This window comes from Bactrocera oleae, chromosome 4 (assembly GCF_042242935.1).
Source record: "Bactrocera oleae isolate idBacOlea1 chromosome 4, idBacOlea1, whole genome shotgun sequence".
Lineage (NCBI taxonomy): Eukaryota > Metazoa > Arthropoda > Insecta > Diptera > Tephritidae > Bactrocera > Bactrocera oleae.
In genome coordinates, this window is record NC_091538.1 from 58209914 (window position 1) to 58233016 (window position 23103).

At 32.2% G+C, this 23103-nt stretch overlaps 1 protein-coding gene across 1 annotated transcript in view; it reads right to left on the reverse strand.

Annotated features, from left to right (window-relative positions):
* Nucleotides 1-22732, reverse strand: part of Np (serine protease notopleural) — a 43301-nt gene extending 20569 nt beyond the window's left edge. The window contains exons 1-2 of the mRNA XM_070108812.1: nucleotides 21585-22732; nucleotides 5122-5548 (exon numbers count right to left, since the gene is read on the reverse strand). Coding sequence (XP_069964913.1) covers nucleotides 5122-5548; nucleotides 21585-21587 — 430 coding nt within the window. The 5' untranslated portion in view covers nucleotides 21588-22732. The remainder of the gene's footprint in view (nucleotides 1-5121; nucleotides 5549-21584) is intronic.
* Nucleotides 22733-23103: the final 371 nt, after the last annotated feature.

Here is a 23103-nt window from a genome sequence, read left to right on the forward strand (position 1 = left end):
ATATAAATCTTGAAACTTATATGCTTAGAGAAATAGCACAAAATCGATTATTTTTTCCGAATAAAGAAATGCTAGAGATTTTTCATACGAGCGGAGCATAAATTTGTAAAAACAAAAATAAGACTAAACACGTTCGAACATATGGTAATGAAAAATTGTGTTTAATTGAGCGTTCTTATGCTACTCGTTTAGAAAGAAATCAGCTTTATATGAGAAAATAGATAAGCAAACTAATAATAAGTTAGACCATTCAGGTATAATTTTTAAGCTGCTTATTGAAGCGAAATTTTTTAAAACTTTGAAAAAATTTTGAAATATTATATAAAATATTCGAATTGATTTTAGTTTAATGCTCAGCATTACCAGCAAAAAAATATGTACCTATAATAGTCAAATATATCTATAGGAATAAAAAAGCTTCCTCGAGATATTCAAATTTGTTTTCATAGCAACAGCATTGCTTTATGTAAAACCTGTAATGATGAAGTATTTGCATTTAAAATATAAAAAAAAAAATGTATTAATGATAGCCGTAGACCTTTGTGACCATATTGACAACACACAACCACAATTTGTGACAAGCAATTTTTCAGTTGCTTGGTTAGGTGCTCAACTGCATTCGAAGTGTCGAAGTGACTGAAGAACGAAATATTCTAAGTTTGGTGAACTAGTGAAATTGCTCAATAAAAAATTAGAATTTTTTTAATTAAATTCAAAACTATTCTATAAAAATCCAGTAAAAATCATTCAGCCCTGTTTTATTCACCATTAATCAGTGAGTTGCCGAAACTTCCTTGCAATAAGTTTTTGTTTTTTTTATATTTGTCAAAATGTAGGTCTCTCCAAAGCAATTAAGCTACAAAATCAAAAAAGAATGAAGCACAAAATATTTCCCTTTCACTTGATTATCGTGGTTTTATTATTTGAAAGCCAATTACTCATTCTTGCCACAAAAGTGGTGCATGCGGTGGCTACCACCATTCACCACCTAAAATTAGACTCGTTGTAGTGGTCAAATCAACGCGCCCGATTTCTATGCACAAAAAATATACTTGTACATAGAGATATTCTCACTTGCCGCGACTGTCGGCGCGTGAGTCAATTACTTGAATGCAATTATCTGATCACTTTCTTGAAAGATTTTTCATCAACTTGCTTTCCTTTTGATGCATTTTTTTAACTTCTTCTTCTTTTTTATGTTGCTTGATTTTGAATTTCCTTTACTTTTCCCGCATTGCTTGTGTGTGGACAGTCGTGATTTGTGTTGACCGCCGTGGCTGGCAACGAGGTCGCGCGCTAAGCTTGAAGCTTTTGTTGTAAAGAAAAGCTGTAAAAGAACGCGCTGTTTGTGCGTTGGCTTGCACGGCTGTTGTTTATGAACAAGCGCAAGTTACCCGCATTGTTATGTTTGTGCTGGTGGTTGTTGTGTTAGCTGTTAGTGGTTAGTTGCTTGTGATATTGCCCATTTTTATAGCAACATTCTCTCTATTTGTTGTTATTGTTAATGATGTCTGTTGCCTGTTGCTGTTGACCTCAATTGCTTTTGATCGCCTTATAAGAAAGTATTTGCCATTTCCTCCTTGTGCCGGTTTCACCAACAACACGCTTGGACACCCCAAGTTGGTTGCCGCGTATTTTCTTCTTTACTTTTTGATTTATGTAATTGTTGAAATTTTCAGTCAAGCATACACTTCTGTGTTTGTATGTATTTTAGTGATTTTCACTCGCTACTGTCTTACTAATTTATCATCCAGCTCTTCATGTATATTCTGCTGCTGAGTAATATTTTAGCTATTTCACTATCTTCTGCTTTACGCATCTCAAATCTGTATTTATTTATGCCCCCGCTATGCCGTAAAATTATATTAATCAAAATAAATAATTTATAATGAGCATAAAACTCATACTGGCAGTCAACAGCCATCAACCGACAACTGGTATGGAAGAAGTGCTAATTACATGTAAATTAATCACTTTTTTATGCGCTTCTTGACCTATATTCGATGTAGATTCTATGCGTGCGCATCCGTTGGCTCTCGTAAAAATTGCTATTAATTTGCTGTATCATTGCACGAATTCGTGTCTTCACTTGTCTGCTTGATTTGCTGTATGTGGGCGCCTATTGGTGCCCAGGTATATGTGTGTATGTTTTTCGTGTGTTTGTGTGTGTGCCTATATCTGTCTCTCACCAACGCTTCTGCATCCTTATCATCACTTTCATTTAGACTAGCCAACACTTGTTCCACATTTCAAACTTTTGCTGTTCAGGTTCGTCGCTTAAGTCTTTTGTGCGTTTGCTGATTGATGCCCGCAGTACAAAATGAAACTTTTGCATACAAATTAGAAAATGTGACGCAAAATAAAAAATGTTTCTTGTCACAGTTTTTGACATAAATTTTTATTGTGCTTTGCAACAACAACCAATAGGTATGTGGTTTTCCAGAGCTGAAACCAAAGCTCAACACCAAGCATCTGACAAATGATGCATATTTTGGAGCGTTCTTTGTGTGTTAATGAGGAAAAAATCTACTGAGTGTAATTTTAGTTTAACTTAAAAAGAAAATGAAAATCTAGGTCAGCAGTCAGTTTTGTTTGAAAATATATCTAAACTAACTGACAAAAGACAAACACTTTTAATTAAGAAAAAAAAAACATTAATGTAAAAGAATTAATAAAATTTTAAAAATTTAATATAAATTAAAAGTATCTCACAAAATTTCTACCTACGCCCACGATTCACAACAATTTATTGTTCACTTCTCATAATTTTTCATACAAATCCCGACATACCAGCTTACACAACCTCACCAAGTTTGTACGTGAGAGAAAGTGAACCAAATTCTATGACGACAAATCTTCAGCCGCCTAACAACTTAGCATCGTGATTTTACCGTCATATAGTTAATATCTTACTCATTGCTTTCCAAAATTGTTATAAATAACCATACATGTAACTACATATATGTATGTGTGATTAAATCTACACATACACACATATCCGTCTTATGCTTATCGCTCATCGAATATAACTCACTTGCTAGCGCTGATGTCAACTAACTCATTAAGATAATCGCCGACAATGCTTTTCCCAACAACAACCGCAACAAAATACTTTGTTGCTTTAAAATACGCTGCCTGCGTTGCAACAACAAAGAACTTAAATAAGTATTTAAAGAGTTTGAAAGTGTTGTTGTTGCTTGTTTTTTTTTGTTGTTGTTTTATATTTTAACTACTAAATTTGTCGAAACCGTCGTTTTAAAAAAGAAAAACCAAAAATACTTGTTTTACCCACTTTTACTGTCTCATGGCGGTTGAATGAAAGCGTTTCGTTTGGTACGTCATGATCACAAAGAAATTTACTTGAACTGCGTAGTTGGTGTATAAATTGCTTCTGGGAAATGCGGGTGTAGCCGGATGCGACTATAGGATTGAATTTGTATGAACAGGTATATATTATATGATTATTGTAACGTACGTGTCGTGAGGGTCGTACGTCTGGTGAGAGTACAAAACCTTACTAAAGTAAAGTTTTAATATGAAAAGCCAAATGACAAGCCAAATGAAAGCTGAATTCTAAAATTTATTTCTAAATTATAATTGACTAGAAATGTTTAAAAGTGGGTTAGTTTTGCGAAATATAGGGTGATCCATTTCGAAGTTCTCTTCTTTCATAAAGAAAAAAATACAGAAAATTCAAATTTAATCGGAAATGTTTATTATCATTCGAAAGAACATTCTTTGGCATTTATTTTTTGAAGATTATCTCTTTCAAATATTGGCCGCAGCTACGTCTTATATGGTCCATCCATTGAGTCCAATTATCGATTACTCGTTCGAGCATTTCGACTGCTAACTGGCGAATGACACGCGTGCTGTTTTGCTGCAAGGCCTGAAGCGAAGCGGTACTGACTGCATAAATTTGCGACTTTACATATCCGCACAGGAAAAAGTCTAACTGTGTGATGCATGGAACACAATTCGTATCCTATTATCCAAAGCAAGCCGCTTCTGGGCGACTACTTTCTTCAGAAAACTTTTTGATTTAACAAGATATCTTCACGAAATTCGGCAAAGATTATTGCCTAAATCAGCAGTAGAATCTCTGACGAAATTGTTCACATCGAACTACTATAGCTAATAGCTGCTATACAAATTGATTGAACAAAATCTTCTTCTTGTTCTTGTAAGGAACCCGTTGATTTGTAAAGAGTATTATAGCTTCGGTGCTATCGAAGTTACCGCTTTTTCTTCTTTAATTTATCAAATATGCAATTCACAACATCTTCAATCTCTAAATGGAAAATTGTTACAAAGCAACCAGTTCTCGGCTTCAATCACATACCTTCTATTCAAACTATATTTCTGAATTATTCTAAAGATTATAATAATTATTATTCTAAACTCTTAACTGTGCACTTAAAACTAACTCAACATGTAATTAAGAACTCTTCTATAAAATACAAATTCATAAAAGCACTACCCGAAACTAGTTCTAATTACTTGAACGCAGGAAATCCGCTGCGAGCCATAAATGTCACAGCATGAATAAATTCTACAAACGTCGAGTTGGTTGTCTAACTAAGAATTCACTGCTTTCTGCTGTAGCCGGTTGGTTGACTGACTTTCATTGCTTAAATATAATTATTGCATTTATTTAGCTAGGTTATCTGCTGTATGTATTTATGCTCACTAATAAAACTAAATATGCCTTTAGCCACGGAAGAGGCGGTTCATTGGCATCTAAATAATAACTGAAGAGATGCAAGTAACTCGCTCGAAAGCAGAGCTTTTTAATTGCTCGCATATAAAACGAGTTTTTTTCTAACTCTCTTTCAGCTTTTCCCCACACAATCTAGGCAAAGCTAAGCCAACAGAATTTAAATAATTTAAGTATGTTTGTATATATATATATATATATATATGTATGTCACTTAAACTTTGTTGCGTCTTATCTTGCGTAAAGCAAACAGTTTAGGAACTCGAAAGGTTTGTTCACCCAATTTTCAGCTTAGGAAATTTGTTTCGTGTAACCATAATACATACTCGTATGTAATAATGTTTATGTATATATATATGTATATATGTGTGTAAATAAGAATATGTGTATTAGATACTACTCACATTGTGCTAAACTCGGATTGTCGACAAAAACGGGCGTCGCCTGTGTTGGAGTTGCACTGTCACTGAGCAGAAGTAGAAACGCCAGCAGTGGCAGCAGCGATGCAACAACTGCTTTTAGCGGTTGCCATAGTGTTGTATTGTTGTTGTTTTTGTTTGGATGCAGGTGTTGCTCTTGTTGTTTTTGCTGCGTTGTGTTGCTCAATGTATTTTGAAAAGATGAAAGCAGCACCTTTACTCTTGTTATTTTTGTGTTATAAGTTGTTGTTGCCACTATTTTGTTTGCATTATTTGCACTATATTTACTTGACATGTTTGAAGTTGAATTCCTGTTTGACGTACTCGTAGCAGTTGCGGCTGTGGCATGTGCAGTTGTGTGGCAGGCAGGCGGTGGAAAAGCGGTTGGTTTTATTTGACGTATTGTGCCCATCTGAAAAAGTGGAAGTATTTAATAAATTCGAAATAACCAAAAAACTGATGTTCAAAGAAATGAGCAAACTTTGCGGAAATGAATATTTGAAAATATTATAAGAGATATTCCTAACCGGTTTCATTGAGTGTGGGTACTAAAGAACTGTTAAAATAAATGTTCCAAATTGCTTGGAACGATTTTATTTTTTTTTTCTATATAATTTTAAATTGTTTAACCCGTTGTGAATTTGGCCGGGTCAAACGATTCCAATAACTTTTTTATGCGGTTTTTGAATATTTTGTTTAGGTTTTAAAAAAGTGCTGAAAAATTTATTAATTATTATATTATATAATATAACTTTAAAAAGTATCCATGTTTAATTAACATTCATTAAAATACTTTTTTTGAAATTTTTTAAGAGTATTTAGGCTAATGAAGTCCACTATTATACCTTAAATTTCCAAAAAAAATTTTTTTTTTAATTTTTAAAGTTGTATGAGTTACCGGTACACAATGTTCTAGCCATAATTGCATAATACATTTACCCATATTTTCCCCGGGGTTGTTTAGCAATATTAAAACAAAATATTTTTCCAACAATTTTCAGCAAAACTTTTTCCTAAATATCAAATATTTGGGGTTTTATTCTAAAGCTTTTAAAAAGGACTCCAATTCGCTATAAAATATAAAACAAACTAAGCATGTACACATATCGAAAAGCAAGAGAAAGTAACAGAAATTGAAAGCAAAATCCATATAAAAAATCTTCAAGAATGGAACACGCCTTAAATACACGCGCCAATAGTACGCCGATGCTTTGTTCCCGCGCGAAAAGCGAAAGTTGCTAATGACATCAAAAAAACACACTTCATTTGAGGAAAAAAAAAATTAATAAGAAATCAGCAATAATATGCTAATAAGCAACAAAGTGACTCGCGAATTGCAAAAACTTTCATTCTGACCTAATATTGTCTCAAAATAAATACAAAAAACAATATATACATATATGTATATATATGAGCCACAAATGCAAAATATTTGCTCGTCGACTTGCTGTAGCTGTCGCGGATTGTAGCTGACTACCGTCATAGGTCGTGCTCGTGCCACAGCTGGTGTCAGTCGGCAAGCGTTGGCCTCATTATGGCTGTCACCGCTGACTAGCACAGAGAGTGGGAACGACAAGATCACGATAGCAACAACAACCACAATAACAGCACCAGTAATCTGTAGTGGCACAATTTGTTTACTTGCCGTAGATGAGGGAAGATAAGATCTGCTTGGCAGATCTTGAGTATACCCAATGCGCCAAATGCTTATCGGAGAAGCATGTTTACTGTGATTATGAGATATTAAACACGACAATGAAGTGAAATGAAAATTCAAAACTATACACAAAAATTTCTATACAAATATAAAGTATGCTGAATGTCTTTTAATAGATTTTCATTTACTTTACATTTTTTGGAAAAAATCGTCAGACTAATTATTTTTAGAGGTTCAGTTTTCGAAAGATGCAAAGCAGTCAATTTATTTTGTATTGAACTTGTTAAGAAACTAAATAAAATTTATTGTTAAGATGAAAATCTCTGTGAAAGCTTTCATAAAGCTTAAAGCATTAATTTGTAGGTTATCGAGTTTCTATATCAAATGCTTATTTGTTTTACTCTTTCATATATTTCTACCATACGGCTCATAACATTTTGAAGTTACTCTTATGTTTGGCATCGATAAACAGTGGGCTTTACAGAACATAACCTAGTGCTAACTATATATGCTAAGAGCATTATCTAAAACAGGTTATTTTGAAAAAAATTTTTTTGTTATTCCAAGCCATTTTTAATAATTTTCAAAGATGTTCGACCTTAGTTTCTAGGCAGAGATGCAGAATGTTTTCGGCTCTTATCGAGCTTAAAACTAGGCGACGGCGTCATGTAGCATCTTTCGTACTCTTTGAATGCTAAATAGTTAGATGAGATACGCAATTGAAACTCTTAGACGTTTTTCGAAGCAGTTTGTTTTGATAAGACATGCGCTGGAAAGACTATAAAATTGGTATTCAGTTATTAGTTTTCTAAATCGAGTTATTTGTTATTTGATGTAGAAATATTTGACCAGGGTATATATAACTATACAGCCTTAAGTAGGCTAAAAAGGCATTTATTTTAGTGGAGGCATTAATCCACAACTTCACTTCTGAAGTATACATCGTGTTTGGTAGGTTGAACATACACCTCTTTGTTTCACAAACTCAAGTTTAAGGGTTTGTGTTTTTGAACATACTTAAGTAAGTCTCAATCTAGTGTTTAGTAATTGATGATTTTAAATAAAGATGTATACAACGCTGAGCTGTCAAAAGTCTACAGTGTCGAGTAAATTCAATTTTCAACAGCTAGACAGTTTCGTAATAATTAAATTTTTAAACCCAGTTTTATCTAAATAAACATTAAAACGTAACGTAAACATTATACGGTAATTAAAATTTTTTTTTTTTATTGTGAATTCAAAATTTAAAAGCGTGATTTTATGCGAAACACTTCAATCACTGTTAAACTCGAGTTTGAGGAATAATGTAAATGTCTAATAAACACCAAAACAAATTATGTTTAAAGCGATTTTAGGTACTTTTTTTTTTGGTAACTCTAATTTTGTAGGTAGCGTTTGATGTTAAAAATTAACTTCGTAATTAAACTCGAGTTTAATGAACAATATGAACTTTTCTAAATAAATACCGAAAAGTAGTGTTTGAAGTGATTTAAAGTTTATTAAATTTTTTTTTTCAAATTTTGAAATAGTTTTTAAGGTTAAACACCAAATTCACAATTAAACTCAGGTTTAAGGAACAGTTGTGTTTAAAGGGGTTTAAAGTTATTTATCCAAATTCGAAATTTTAAGAAACACCAAAATCGTAATTAAACTCGAGTTTAAGGAAGAATATTAACTTATCTAAATAAACCCCAAAAAGTATGCTTGAAACGATTATTAAGTAGTGTTTAATGTTAAACACAAAAATTGTAGTTAAACTCGAGTTTATTTAAAAATATTAACTCATATAAATAAGAATATTCATAAACATTTAGGGGTAGTAACTGCCGGCCGAAGCTATGCTTTGCTATGTACTCAAATTTAGACCAAGAGTTTTGGCTTACTGTACCTTATTTCTTAAGAATGAATTGATTACTTTCGCTTGCAAGTTATCTTTGTAAAAGTATAAATTGACGCCCACCAAAGCCACTGTACGAGTTGACACCAGTGAAATTTGAGATATTTTTTAGGTTTTTTTTTATTTTCAACAAAATTCTTGTCAGAGCTGCCCAAAATCATCGCAAATTTGTCTTATTAAGGCGTGACAATAAGCGTACATATATATATTTATAGCATTAATGTGTTTAAGAGGCTACATTCACACACATACATATATAACTCTTGCTGCCTTAGAGTTAGCGGCGAGTAGGTGAAAGTTATTGGCGTTAATGCGAATCGGCGGCATGTTTTGTGGCGAAATCACGAAAGCAATGCCGGGCATATTTTTGTATTTTGTTGTTGATTATTGTTGCCTGCCATATAAAATTCTGTAAATTTGTTTGCTCATGAAAATGGAATTTGCAGACATTTAAGTGCAGTTGAGCAGGTATTTATGGAATGAATATTATTAAGTAAATGAAGGATGGCACATGTGTGTCTGTGTGTATGTGCGTATGTATGTTTGCTTATGAGTTTGATGATTTTGTAAAGAGTAAAATTAGCAACAAAAATTACAATGTTTATATGCACATTTGGTGCCATTTGTCCCAGTGGATTTCATTGACTTAAATTTTTTTGTTTTTGTTTTTGTAAATTAATGGCTTCAAAGCTAATGCTTAACATATGTGTGTATGTTAGTATTGTATATATGTATGCTTGTTTGCTTGTGTTTATTACAATCTCTGACTCATCGGGAATTTCACACTTCGAAAATCGAAAATCAAAAGTGTTATAACACTCGGGCTGACCGCCACCTTGCAACATCTTGAGTCATCAGCGAACACACGCATGCAGATAAAAAGTTAACATACCACCTTTCTTCTGCGCTTCTTGGCTATTTGCCTAGTCTAGTCAACACACCTTTCGTCACATTTCGAATTGCTCGTTTTCTTTTCTTTCATTTTAGTTTATTCAGCTTACAATATTAGTTGCTTTTGTTGTTGTTTTTTCGAATACCGCATACAAGTGTGTCATGTGCTTCTACTCTTCCATTGTTTATGCATTTGGCAAAAATGTGTCACCCTATTTGGTTGTGTAAAAGAAAGTTTTTGTGCTGCTTTGAATATTTTGTCTGTTATTTATGAGCGGTTTTAGCGCCGAATAGGTTTTGGCTTGTAAATTGAAATTGCTTTTTGTTTGGTTAATTTTGGTTTTTGTTGGTATTGTAAATTTTCGTGCGGCTTTTTAAAGTCGGTTGTTATATAATTGCTGGTTAACTGTTCTTTTTGTGTGTTAGGGTGGTCTTGACTAATAGTTTTAGGCGTGCAGTTTTGGTCATAATAAATTAAGTGGTAAACATGGAAAAAGTCATAAAAATTATAATGGAAGAAGTGTATAAAAAATTTTGTTAAGGCTTAAATAAGTTTTTCTTACATGCACTTAGTTTAAATATTTTATAATAGATGTATTTACTAACTATAAAAAAATTTGAGTTCTCTTGAAGTTTGTGAAATAGTTAAATAAATTTATATACATACATATATAATTGGTTATATGGATTCCTCTAATAAGTTCTTAACTTTTTTAATTTCAGATTTAAATATCCAGCGCTGTATCAATGGGAAAAATAAGTGAATGAGTGAAAATGTGAAGGTGTTAAGTGAAAAAATAAATATAAAAACAATTAATGTGAAAGTGCAAAGTGTAGCAATATATCAAGTTCCACGAGACATAAAGAAGTATATTTGGTTTGGTAAGTGATACAATCTTCTATATTTTAATTTTTTCAATAAATTTCTATAATATATCTTAAATATGCGTATATCAATATCAAAGGTTGTATAAGCTGCCTTCAATTCGTTAATCCTGAAAAGTGAAACGTTGATAGAGAGAGTGAATAGAAAGAAAATTTGCCGCTCCTGTGTTACATTGAATGCAACCAGATATATGTCTGTCTTCTTGCTTTTATATGTTGAATTTTTTAAAAAGGGAGCAGATCTCAGAGAGCAGAGAATAACTAAATCAGCTATAAGCAGAATTTTATTATATACACAGCACCTCCTATATATTTTTTATATTTTTCGCATGTTATTCTGACTTGCATCTACTACTACTTCTGCAAGAACCCAAATATTATTATGATTCATGAAAGGATATATAATATTTTAAAACTCTTTTTTAAAGTTGTGTAAGCACTTTCCTAAGAGCCTGTGACAATGCATAATACTAAAAATTTATTCTAATCATCTGATCCAGAAGCAAAGTGTGTGCTTCATTTTTTCTAAAAATCTAAGAGCTTTAGTATACTCATATCTGCAAAGAATGATATACTACTCTAACGTATATAACAACTGTTATTAGATATTTATATATTTCAAGTACATACAAGTAGTATATAATGTTACGATTTATAATCTTATAATTTTTGAGATTACAGTCTCCATATCTTAAAATTGAGAATAAAGAAAATCAATAAATATAATTGAATAATAAATAAGAAAATGCCAAAGAGAAGTTTATGCAAATTTTGCACAATGTCAGTCATTAGAACAAATCAATATCTTCATTGTTTTTTTGATTTTCCTGTACTATAAATATGAACCAGAAAGCTTTCTTCTTTGGTATAAGGGAACATTGTGGTCTCCAAAGTTTGTAGTCGAGTTTAAAAATACTGCAGAAATATGTTCCAAAAAATAGAAAAAAGGTTTTTGCCATGTTTTAGTGTGAACTAATATTGTCGAAAATCACAACAAAATTAGTTTTTTTTTAAATGCCGAATACTCTCTAATTGAACACTATTCTAGTTGGTAGACACTATTAGAGCTTTCCGGCAATTTTTGAGGTTAAGTTCAGCGTCTCATTAAGCTATATATTGTACACTCTCAATCCTTTTGCATGGCTAAACACCAGAAAGATTAGTTTATATCAGTGATTTTCTTTGATAATATGAAATAAATTTAGAAAAGTTCGATGTTTGCCATTTAAAGCTTTCTGAAATTTCTTTTTTGGGAATCTTCTTTTCAAAATGCGTGATTATTTGTTTGTCACTTTTTCAAAAGCAGTATGCAGCATAAACTTATATTAACGAAATAATATATAGAGATAATACAATAATTTATTTATGAGAAGACGTGGAATACATTTAAATATTTTTCAATTTCCGTTATGTTCCATGAAATACGAGTAGAGTTATTTTCGTATACTTTATACTATGATTACCATAGTTCTGTTAATCATCTAAATTTAGTACAAAAAACACGGGTTTCTTCAAAAAGCTTTACATCTATTAAAATATAGGAATTCTGTATCAAATTATGAAAATATTTAATGAGGAATAAATATTATTTAAGTAGTCGACAAACGTTATGAGAAAATGTGAGAAAAGTGACAAAAAAAATTTTTTTTAATTCATATGTGCCTCTGTGTGCAACACCGTTTTATAGCTTTAAACACGTTATGTAAATGTTTGTGTCACTTATAAATACTGATTCATTCTACTTATATATTTATATATTTGTTTTAATTATATTTATATTTATATAACATGCCAGCAATAATACCGCTTCGACTTCAAAGCAACACTTCCATTACATTTTTTCTCCATTATCTCACAGATATATTTATCTAGTTGTTGTTTTTACATGCATACCAATTCCGTTGATAATATTTTCACTAAAAGCACACCGCGCCCTCATCATACCACTACAATAACCATCGCTTGTGATTTTCATTGATGATTTGCTCCGTTCGACTTTAAAATGTTCGTAATCACAGCGGCATTTCTTTTCGCTGTTGTTCTTTCAAACAGCTGCACAGATGTGACAAACAGCAACCACTTGAACACACAAGCATAGCTAGAATAAATATGTTTTTTTTTGTTGTTTATTTTTTTTTTGTTTGGTACAAAAGCACGACAACCGCAATCGTTCTGTGGTGTAACTGAATTCGAGTTGCTGCGGCGCGGCTGTGGCCGAGTGAAAAAGGCGAGATAAAAAAAGGAATGATAAAGAGCAAGCAAAAACTTTTACGCTGTAAATATAGAATTTCTCTTGCCGCAAACTTATACCAGCCGCAGCAAGCAACAGTAGTCACGGTACTTATTACGTTGCACGTGTTTTTCTCATGCACAACTTTGTGTGAGTGTATTGGTTTGGTGCCTTTGTGAAAGCCACTTGCGTAATACGGTCATTGACATTGTCAACTGATGCTGTTAGCATTAATGGCTGCCATTGCTGTGACATTTGCTACCGCTTTAATGTGAGTTGCTGTTTGTTTTGTATTTGTTGTTGCAATATCAGCGCTTCTTCAACCGCACAAATGATTGTCGCTGTTATCGTTTGCTTAGTGTTGTTGTTGTAGCTGTTTGTTTCTTCTCATTTGTAGAACAATTGCAACGGAAATGAGTCGCCGCTGCCTTGCCACTGCTTTTTGTTGCTTTTGTTGTTGTATTGCTTTGCCTTCTGGCAACTGGTCATTTCAGATTTCCATTCAACTGTCGATCTTACGGTTTCTTGCTATAAGCGCGCACATACTGGTTTCTTGTTATCCCCTCTTTCTCTGCCGCATTGTCAACATTCGTCTTTGTTGCAGATCTTCCATATACTTTTTGTCTCTAAGTATCTTTGTAAGAATTTTGCATGCTTGTTGACGTTAGCAGTGGCATCTGCTAGCATTTAGTTAGTAGTTGTTGTATTATCTCTCTTTAGTTTGGCTGGTTAGCTTGTTTGGGCTACTGGTTTTATGTGAAAATTATGTCTGTGTAATTTTCGTAGCGCTTCGACAATTAAGGTACACTCATCTGCTGGGTATGGCTTCTAGTTAATTATAGCACTCTCTCATATACTCAAAGCACGAGATTTTGAAAAATCGATTTTAGATTTTGAGGAGAGAATAAAAAGGAACTGAACAGCTAAGATACACGAACATCGCTGCATCATTATCTTAGTTATCATTACATTCCTTGAGCTTGAAATTTTGTCTCAAAATTTTAAAAATCAGCACTTTTTAATTGGGTACACGTAAATTGTAATTTTATTCAGTGGAACAGTGGTGGATAAAAATACCTAGTTCTGTTGATATATTAAACTAGGTTAAGTCGATTTGAGCGAAGGAAGATATTGTCCAGCTTAAGAAAAATCTTTTTTTTTTACAATTGCCTCTTTTTTTTATCATAATTTGAAGCTTACTTCACTGAACTATTGTTTAAGTTCGAATACATCTTCGAGTCTCGAATAAATTAGTCAAAACAAATATAATTTTCCGCAATGACTTTAACTGACTTAAGCTATTTTTAAGTATTTTTGCATATTACGATAAGTAACATATATTGAAGTGATGATATATTTTTAAATCCGCCTAAGTTTTTTTTAACACTTACAACAACCAATTTTCCCATTCCAAACTAGTTTTCTAAGCTTGTAATATTGGTTGACTCGTTTCGTTATCTATGTATTAATTGTTTTGGTGAAACACATTTGAATTATTCAAATATAATATTAATTATTAAGATAAATATATGCAATTCTGTTATTTATAGAGACTGTATGTAATCAAAACTTACTTTGTTTACTTTTATTGATAACTGTTTTTCCAATTTGCTATATATATTAGGCTAATATCGGAATAATTTTTTTAAAATAAAAACTAAACTTTTTAAAAAAATATTAAAAACTACGGAATCTTTCTAATCATTGAATTAAATATTTTTTTTTTATTATTTTATTAAATTAATTTAATAACTTTTTTTTATTTTATAAAATATTCAGCTTCATAGAATATTTATTTTCAGAAATTTTTTTATTTGAAAATTATCGGCGTATTACCCACTACTTTTTAAGAACATACATTTAAAAATATTTTTTTTTTGTTAAAAATCTGGTGGCAACTTCATAAAATAAAATTTTTTTACACAAATTTTATTTTTTTACACAAATTTTATTTTCCGAAATTGTTTTATTTGAAGTAATCACATGTTTTCCGCAACGTTTTTAATAAAAACATGTGGCAACTTTTTTATGTTATTGTTTTTGTTTTTCCCCTCTCAGTTCACGACATTTTCAAATGAGCAGAGAAGAGTGGAAAATTGTGCCAATTTTAAAATACTGTTTCCGTATATACATATATATCTGTTTGTATGACATTGAAATTGTGCAAATATTTAATGGCACACACGATTATAAAATATTTTCGAAAATCTGCTGAGTGAAAGTAAAGATATTCGCGAATATGACGCACGAGGATCACAAAAGAATCGAGTACAATAAACATTTCATAAACAAGCAGCGGCGGAGAAAGTAATTACCAGTAATGGCGAATTGAGGCTAAAACACTAAAATTTAAGTGGCATTGCTGACCATGCAAACACAAGATTTGTGGTTATAAAAATGCAAAATGAAGCAATCGACAAACATAAAGAATTAGTTCGGTTATGCACATCAAATAAGCGATCAGCATTGGATCGAGTTCGTCGCTTAAGTCTTTCGAGTTGATCGCTTAATCGCTTCAACGACAAATTAGTCAAGCGCTTTCATCTCAAATGAGTTTGTGGGTTTATGTCGAGTTTTTTTTTATTGTAGTTGATTTATAGTTTTTATAGATAAATACACACAGATTTACACACACATACATTTATAATATAGACATGTATATGCATTTTGGCATTTAGGTCACGTTCTGGAACGCGACATAGTAAAAACGAAAGAAATTGTAGAAATCGAAGAATTCGCTAAATGCTACTGCTTGTGTTTTTATGTGTGTGTATTCTGCTTTTGTAGTGCCGAGTGAAAGACAGCTGTTGCGGCAGAAATTAGCACAAACCACACGACTGATGTTTGCAAATTAACACAAATTCTCTGACAGCTCCTCCGAAGCCAGCCAGGCACACTTCAAAGCATTGGCTGGCTCTTTGGTAAATTAATATGTGCTTTGCCGTTGTTCTTGTACTTCTTTAGTCGAATGTTGCTTGCCAATTGATATGTTGCTGGGTATGGCTTCGCTAATTCTAATTTATATGGGAAGTTTGCATGTTTTAAGGTGCGTGCTGAAGCAGTCGTTGATGCAAAAACTATATAGGAGTACACACTCATAATAAATATACATACAGACACTTGCCACTTGTATACAAAAATATATGCCAACACTGGCTGGCATATACACACAGACATACACCTATAAGTATTTATAAACCCACTTAGTTAGCAATTCGTGGAAGAATGAATAAATGAAAACACCGCTATTTGGGTCACCCACCAACACACACACATACATGCATACAAGTCTATTTACATACGTAAACACTTATCGCTTTTCGTCTGCGCTGCGTTGTTTAGCGTCGCGTTGCTTCTCTGCTTTCGGGCGTTACACATACGCCGCGTTGGCTGCTGCTGACGAACGCTGCGAGAGTAAGCTACGAAGAGGTGTGTCGTCGTCTTCGAAATTTCAAGCATTATTATAAATAAATTAGAGTGAATGTCATAAGAATTATTATTATTTTTTTTTTTTGATTTTATTTTCTTCAGATAAGTGGCAACTGAAAAAAAAAATCGAATGTACAATAGTAATTAGTAGAGCGAAAGTGGAACCGTAATACAAAAAAGCTGTATTGAAATAAAAACAAACCAAAAAATTTGAAAATGTTATGAAATAATTAAAAAGAAAATTAAACTGCCGCTTTTATTGCTTAGTTAACTGAAACTAATTTATGGAATATAAAGAATTTTTATTTTGAAAAAAAAAAAGTTAAGAAAACATGCAGGGTTGAGGGTTGCAAATGCCTGAAACTGCTTTTTGCTACCAAAGAAAACTTGGAAATAAAACATTTATAGAAATTAAGTACTCAAGATGTGGTTTAGAATATCAGCATTCTTAGATAATGATCATGTGAACCATAGGTATCTTTTATTCGAAATGCTTTCTTTTTGTTAAATTATAAAAAACCACTAGTTAGCTTCTTAAGCTGCCTCGTTTATTGCCTAATACCACATTAGATACAAACAGATGAAGGGTGAGAAACAGTTAGTTAACTGATGTTAACAGTTTTTCTTCTAATATTTAATATTTTATTTATATATTTATATATTTCAGATACAGATCGCGAGAATTTACCTGAAAAACAAGAATCTATATAACATATATTGACACATATTTACAGTAGAGGATCGACTATAACCCCATCGCTCGTTATATATGTCTAACTGATTTTATAACTTTTTCAAAGAGAAATTCTACATCCGAAGTAAAATATAGAATATATAAAATATAGTAATGCGATCTGAATAGTATATTTGGAGATTTTAGTGAGGTCATGGATAATACTCTAAGCCGAGTTTCGTAAAGGCACCTTGACTAATAAAAGAGTTTCTCATACAAGGACTTGATTTTTATCGGTCAGTTGAGTTAAGGCAGCTATATGCTATTGTAGTTCATTCTGAACGATTTCTTCAGATATTATACCAACGTCTTGGATAACGATCTATGCCATGTCAAGTTTCGTGAAAATATATCGTCAATTAAAAAATTTTCGTGGTGATAAAAGCATTTGTGCAAAAAATATATCAAGAACTGTGCGTCTAATATACACTGTCCAGCATATAAATATAAGGTACCTCGACTATAGTGGAATTTATGGACTCATCGCTATTAAAACCATAAACAATTTCTCGCATAATTTACACCTTTCCTTTATAAGAATTTTGAAAAAAAATAATATATAATATAAAAAAATTTTAAACATAATTTTCTAAATTTCTTGAATTAAATGCTATTTTACATTTATTATTTAATAAATAATTTACTTTTACAACAAACCAAAAATTTTATTCAATATCTAGATTAGTAATGTGTATTTGACTCAAATATCGCTACCAAGCGCACAACTTTAAGTTTTATAAAAATTAGATAACAAAAAATTAAAAAAAATAAAATATTTCACTAGGAACAACAAAAAATTATAAGAAATTAGCTACACATTTCCTATTATTTATATAAAATATAGAAATTATAAAGGCTAAAATATAAAAAGAATCTTCAAAGGAATTTGTTCATGAAATTTTCTATTGTTGAATTGGCAAGTGAGCTCTTATAAATGGCATGTTACATTTTGCTATTTTTTCGACCTAATACATTTGCTAGTTTCTACTATTGTTGTTGTTGCGCACTTTTCTCCTGTTGTGCCCAATGAAATTTCAATAAACAAGAACAACACACAAGCGCAAAAAGCGAAAGTTACCGTTACATTTATGATGAATGAATAACCAGAGCTGTTATATTTTAAAGACAAACAAAAACACATTTCTACATGCATACTCGTACATATGTACCATATATACAGATGTGTGTGTAAATATATGCAAACAACAAATTGTTAATTTACATTCACAAGCTGGTTTACCAGAGCGGCCATTATGACCTGCACTTTTCTATTTCTTGGTTTTTTCGTGTTTTTATTTTTTACTTTTGTATTTAAAAAATATATAACTTCTTTAAATGATTTTTTTCTGATATTTTTATGTGGCGGTGGTTTTTTTTGCTTTACTTTTCACTTTCTTCTTAGTGGCCATCATCTCTGATTGTAGCTTCGCTGTTGTTGCTTTTATGTTTGTGTGCTGTGTGTGTTGGTATCGTCAACGATGGAAAGTGAAAACTTCAACAAAATGCTGCAACAACAAACGAAAGCAGCAACAACAAGTGTGCGTAAACAATCATTATAAATGCAAAAGCACACAAAACGTGGGCTTTGTATTGAAGAAAGGCAGAAAAACAAAAACAAAAATAATAAAAAAAAATGAATTTCTACCCGTGCTGAAAGTCAGCATACAAATGACTAATATAGCAAATAAAGCAGTTATTAATTTGTAATTTGAATTGGAGTAAGGATAGCAGAAAGCATAAAGCAAATTATTAAAAAGTAACAGTGACGAAGAAAGTGAAAAAATGCGCGCTGAATGCAAAAAATGTAAATCAACAGTAATACTATTTGGAAAAAGTTGCGGAAAGTGCGTTTATGAAATATTTTTATTATTACTTTAAGAGTTTTTGCTGTTTACTTTTTACTTATAACAGCAGTGAAGTTTTTTTTAACAGCGAATTCGCAGCAGACTCAACTAGTTTTATTAATAATATAGTTAATTAATTTATTTTTTTTAATCTATTATTACACAATGTAATAAGTTTTCGTTCATGAATATGAATAGAGCACGTTATACACACATCCATACATATGTAAAAAATATGTGTTTTCTTAACCCACTGTTATATTTACTATCTATCATACATAGAAAATGTTCAACATCCTTAATGCTAGTTTTCTTTTTTCTTTAAAATATACCTCTAACTGATCAGTAGATGCGGTTATTTTCCTCTTTTGAGGAGTATGGCAAAAATAATTTAAAGAAAACAATTCTAGCTTGCCTAACTGTATATCGCAATTTTTATTTATAAAGTGCGTGTTCTGTCTACAATCTATCAAACGATGAAAAATATGGCCTTCTAAAAGCAGAGAACGAAATATTATAAGCAATAATTTTTTTAAAATAATTTTTATTAAACCTTACCTCAATAAACCACAATTTACAAGCAGCAGCGGTCATAGTTTATTTTGCTCTACTTATATATATGCATACATATACTATAGAAATAATTATAGTTAATGTCACCTGGAAACGCGATGCGTTGCCGAGGACAACTATATCAGTCTCATGTATAAGGAAAAGTCACAAGCAACCCAATTGTTGATTGAGCTCACATGAGCATGGATTTTATTATTGGGCCTACGAGCATAACTATTCGTGCGGTTTTCCAAGAGAACACCCTATTAAAGTTGTTCTAATATTTCGAACATCCGTTGGAAAGCCACTAACCTTGTGCGTAATTTTCGGTATATGTTATTTATTTGAAGCGTAAGAAGCAATCATTTTTTTTCACTCAAGTTTGTCGAATTTTGTGCCAGAAGAAGTGGTTTTGCGGGAAGTTCTTTCTCAATTCTTTAATATGAAGACAACTTTAGAGTGAAGGCTAATGGTAAATCTACTCTAGTATAGCGAGTATGCCAAAAGTTATTTATTTTTTTATTAAGTATTGCTCGTACTGAGTTGTTGAGGTTTGCTGCTAACTCAATACTAGCCTCATATATTCTGCTAACTTTATTTATGACATTGTCTTTAACAGAGCAAGAATGACGTCTACATAGCAATACGCAAATTTTCCATGACTGCGTAATCCTCTCCCGAACACGCAATTAATTATAGACCAGTGCAGAAGTATTTGAAAATTAATCAACAAGAAAGAAATAAAAAATCATAGTAGATTAAAACCCATCGGAAACGAAAGATAAAATGACCAAGAAATTAAGGAAAAAATAATTTACGGGCGATATAAGTTCGGGAAAACGAAGGGGAGCGGCGTGGCTAAATTTTTAAGAGTTATGAATGGCTTATCTCGATTTACGGCAAAACTACGGATCCTAAAGAAAAAAGTTATACCTATGGTAATGTTGTTGGTAATGAAAAGATCTATATATTTATTTTGATACGAAAAATTCAAATAACCAACTCTTTGGGTTTTTTGTTTTTAAATTGTAGAATTTTTATTTTCTTTCTGTCATAAACATTTTCTCATTCATTCCTTTTTAAACTGTATTTTTTTCTATTTCAAATATTTACTTTTTCTCTTTATAGAAGATCGAAAAAAAACACTAATTTTCAATCAAAAAATCTCAAGTTATAATATTAAAGTTTTTTAAAAAGTCAGTTGGCTTTATGTTGTTGAAAGTCTCTATTTTTAAATATTCAATTTAATATAATAATAATTAAAATTAAAATTATCTACTGCCAAAAAGAATTTTAATGATTTATTGTTTACCCGTAGTTCGCGTTAATTTTGATCAGATTTTCGAAACTTTCTTCTCTGCTAATTAATGTCCGTTTGCAGATAATCTTCTTAAAGCATAAGCCCAACAAACCTATTAATTTCGTTAGGCTTTCTAGTAATTGTAATTCAATAACAGGCGTGTTTAATTTGACCAGCACGTTAAGCTATGAGCTTATATTTTATGGGAGGCTAAGCCAACATAATTATATTGACTTATCAATAGTTATCTTAACTTATACAATTATATTGATCTAGAGCCATTACCAGTTGATTATTTTTTGATTTGTGATTGATTTTTGTTTTTTTTTTGGTGCAAACAATGATAAAGCAAGTATTTGTTTTTCGCTTTAATAATATTATTATATTCTTCAGCATATACAATTCAATATAAAGAAATTTAACAACCTTCCTATGAGTTCTTCAAATTATAAGAAATAGAAATATATACTTCCATCATTTCGTGTAAAATATTTCCAAATATTTTTCACTAATAACAAAGTGTAAAAATTTCTGCGTCCTAACACAGCAGCGAATAGCGAAGAAATGCAAAAAAAAAACAGCTGACTGCTTAAAACTTTCCTGCATCCCAAGCGAACACTTTTTGCCACTTTAACAACGCGCCGCTGCGCAGCAGCAATGTCTGCTCGACCTACCAACGAAACTTGTTTGTTTCTTGCACTAAGAAAAGCACAAACAAAACCAACAACACAGAGTAGAGCATAAAGAAACCGGCGATAGTAAATGTAGCTATGCAAATGGCATTTATAATGGTAATATCTTGCAGTTTCCTGCGTTGCAAGTTGCTGCCACATTTTTTGCATGCAACACTAATGCTTCTTTTGCAAATGAGTATGTGTGTATGTGTACGCTTGCGTGCAAATGCTGCACTATAGGCCAAAGTCAAGGCGAACTAAGAATGCTGAAGAAAATGCTGATGGCCGCAAAGTCAAACAACAACAATAACACAAACAAGACTAAAAATAAATTTTACAATCTTTGTGCAACTTACCATGCAGGTCAAGAGGGAGATAAGACGGCGCGTATATTGTTGACAGCCGATGCTGACTGAGAAGCTGCGTTCCAATGCTGCTCGCGTCTACACTTGTGCCACAAAGCTGTGCGGCCAACTGACTAACTGTGTTGCTACTTGCGCGCTGCACAGTGTAAAGTGTTTGGCGCTTTGTTTGCTGTTGTTGTTTTGTTGTAGATTTTTGCGCTGCTATCGCCGATGTGGCAACTGCAGATGATGCTGTGCGCTGCCGTTGTGTACGCTTATGTGGCTTCAATGCAGCTGCATGCATGCAACACGTTGCAGTTGTGTGTGTGTATGTGTGTGCGTATGTGTTGACTGCCAATTTAAATATACAATTTACAGCGCATGCGCGCCAGTTTGCTTAACGTTTTCGCTGTCAACTATTTGTTGCTTTGTTTGCGTTTTCAATTTCGCCTTTAGCTATTTCTTCAGTCGGCGTGGACTTGTTGCTGGGTCTGTGTGGTGAGGCGCAAAATGCTGTGGCCTCAAATGCAGTTTGTTAGTCGTCGGTTGCTTGCCTTTGACTCTTCGTCGCTTGACTTAAATGCTTTTGCGTATTTCTATAGTTGTTATTGTTGTTATATTATCCTCCTGCTGCAATTATACAGCGAAACTGTTGTATGATGCCTTACCCATAGTCACTTCTTGCCTCGTTGTTGTGCCGCGTGTTGCTTGTTGCAAGAACTGGACCACCACTCCGTTGTTGTGGTTGTTGTTGTTGTAGTTGTAGCGGCACCAGCTGGGGGTGAAGTTTGGTGCGTGCGCAGGCGATAGCGCGATTTGTGGCATTTGTTGCTTGAGAAATCGTTCGAAAAATGCGGATGCGTTGCTCAGCTGGTTTCAAAGATAAATGAATTTGTTGTTGTGTTACTTTTTTTTAGCTTTTTTTTTTTGTAGGTTTCACTATTGCTGGTTTGGTTGTTAGCTTTTTCTGATATTCTGCCGTTGTTTTTGCAGTATTGTGAGACACTCTTTTTGAAGCCCAAGTTTTTTTTTTAGGCAATTTTTATTAATTTTTATTTTTTATTGTTTTTCAGCATTTTTTACTGTTTAAATATAAGAGTTTATGTTTCGTTAGGAAAAATTGAGCTTAGGTTGTGTTGTAGGTTCAATCTCAATTATGTGGCTCCCATAGAGAGCTCTTATAAGCAGAATTCGCTGCGATAAGTTCAATAAGAAAGAACGATAACTAAGAAGTTTACTAAAATGGTTTAGCTTTACATCCTTTACCAAAAATAGTAGGATACATTTTAAAGTTTCTTATTCAACTGGTCTAAAAATCAATTTGAAAAGTTTGAAACTGAAGACATGGTAAATTTTTGGTAATTTTTCTAAAAGCTTTAATCAGCTAGATCCAAATCCAAATTTGTTAAAAAGCTGCGACAGTCCAACCAAAGCCACTTTAAAGTACGAAAACCATTTGCAAAGATGAACACATATTATTAAAAAAAATTTTGAAGAATGAAGTAGCTATTTCGAGAGTACATCTTGTGCT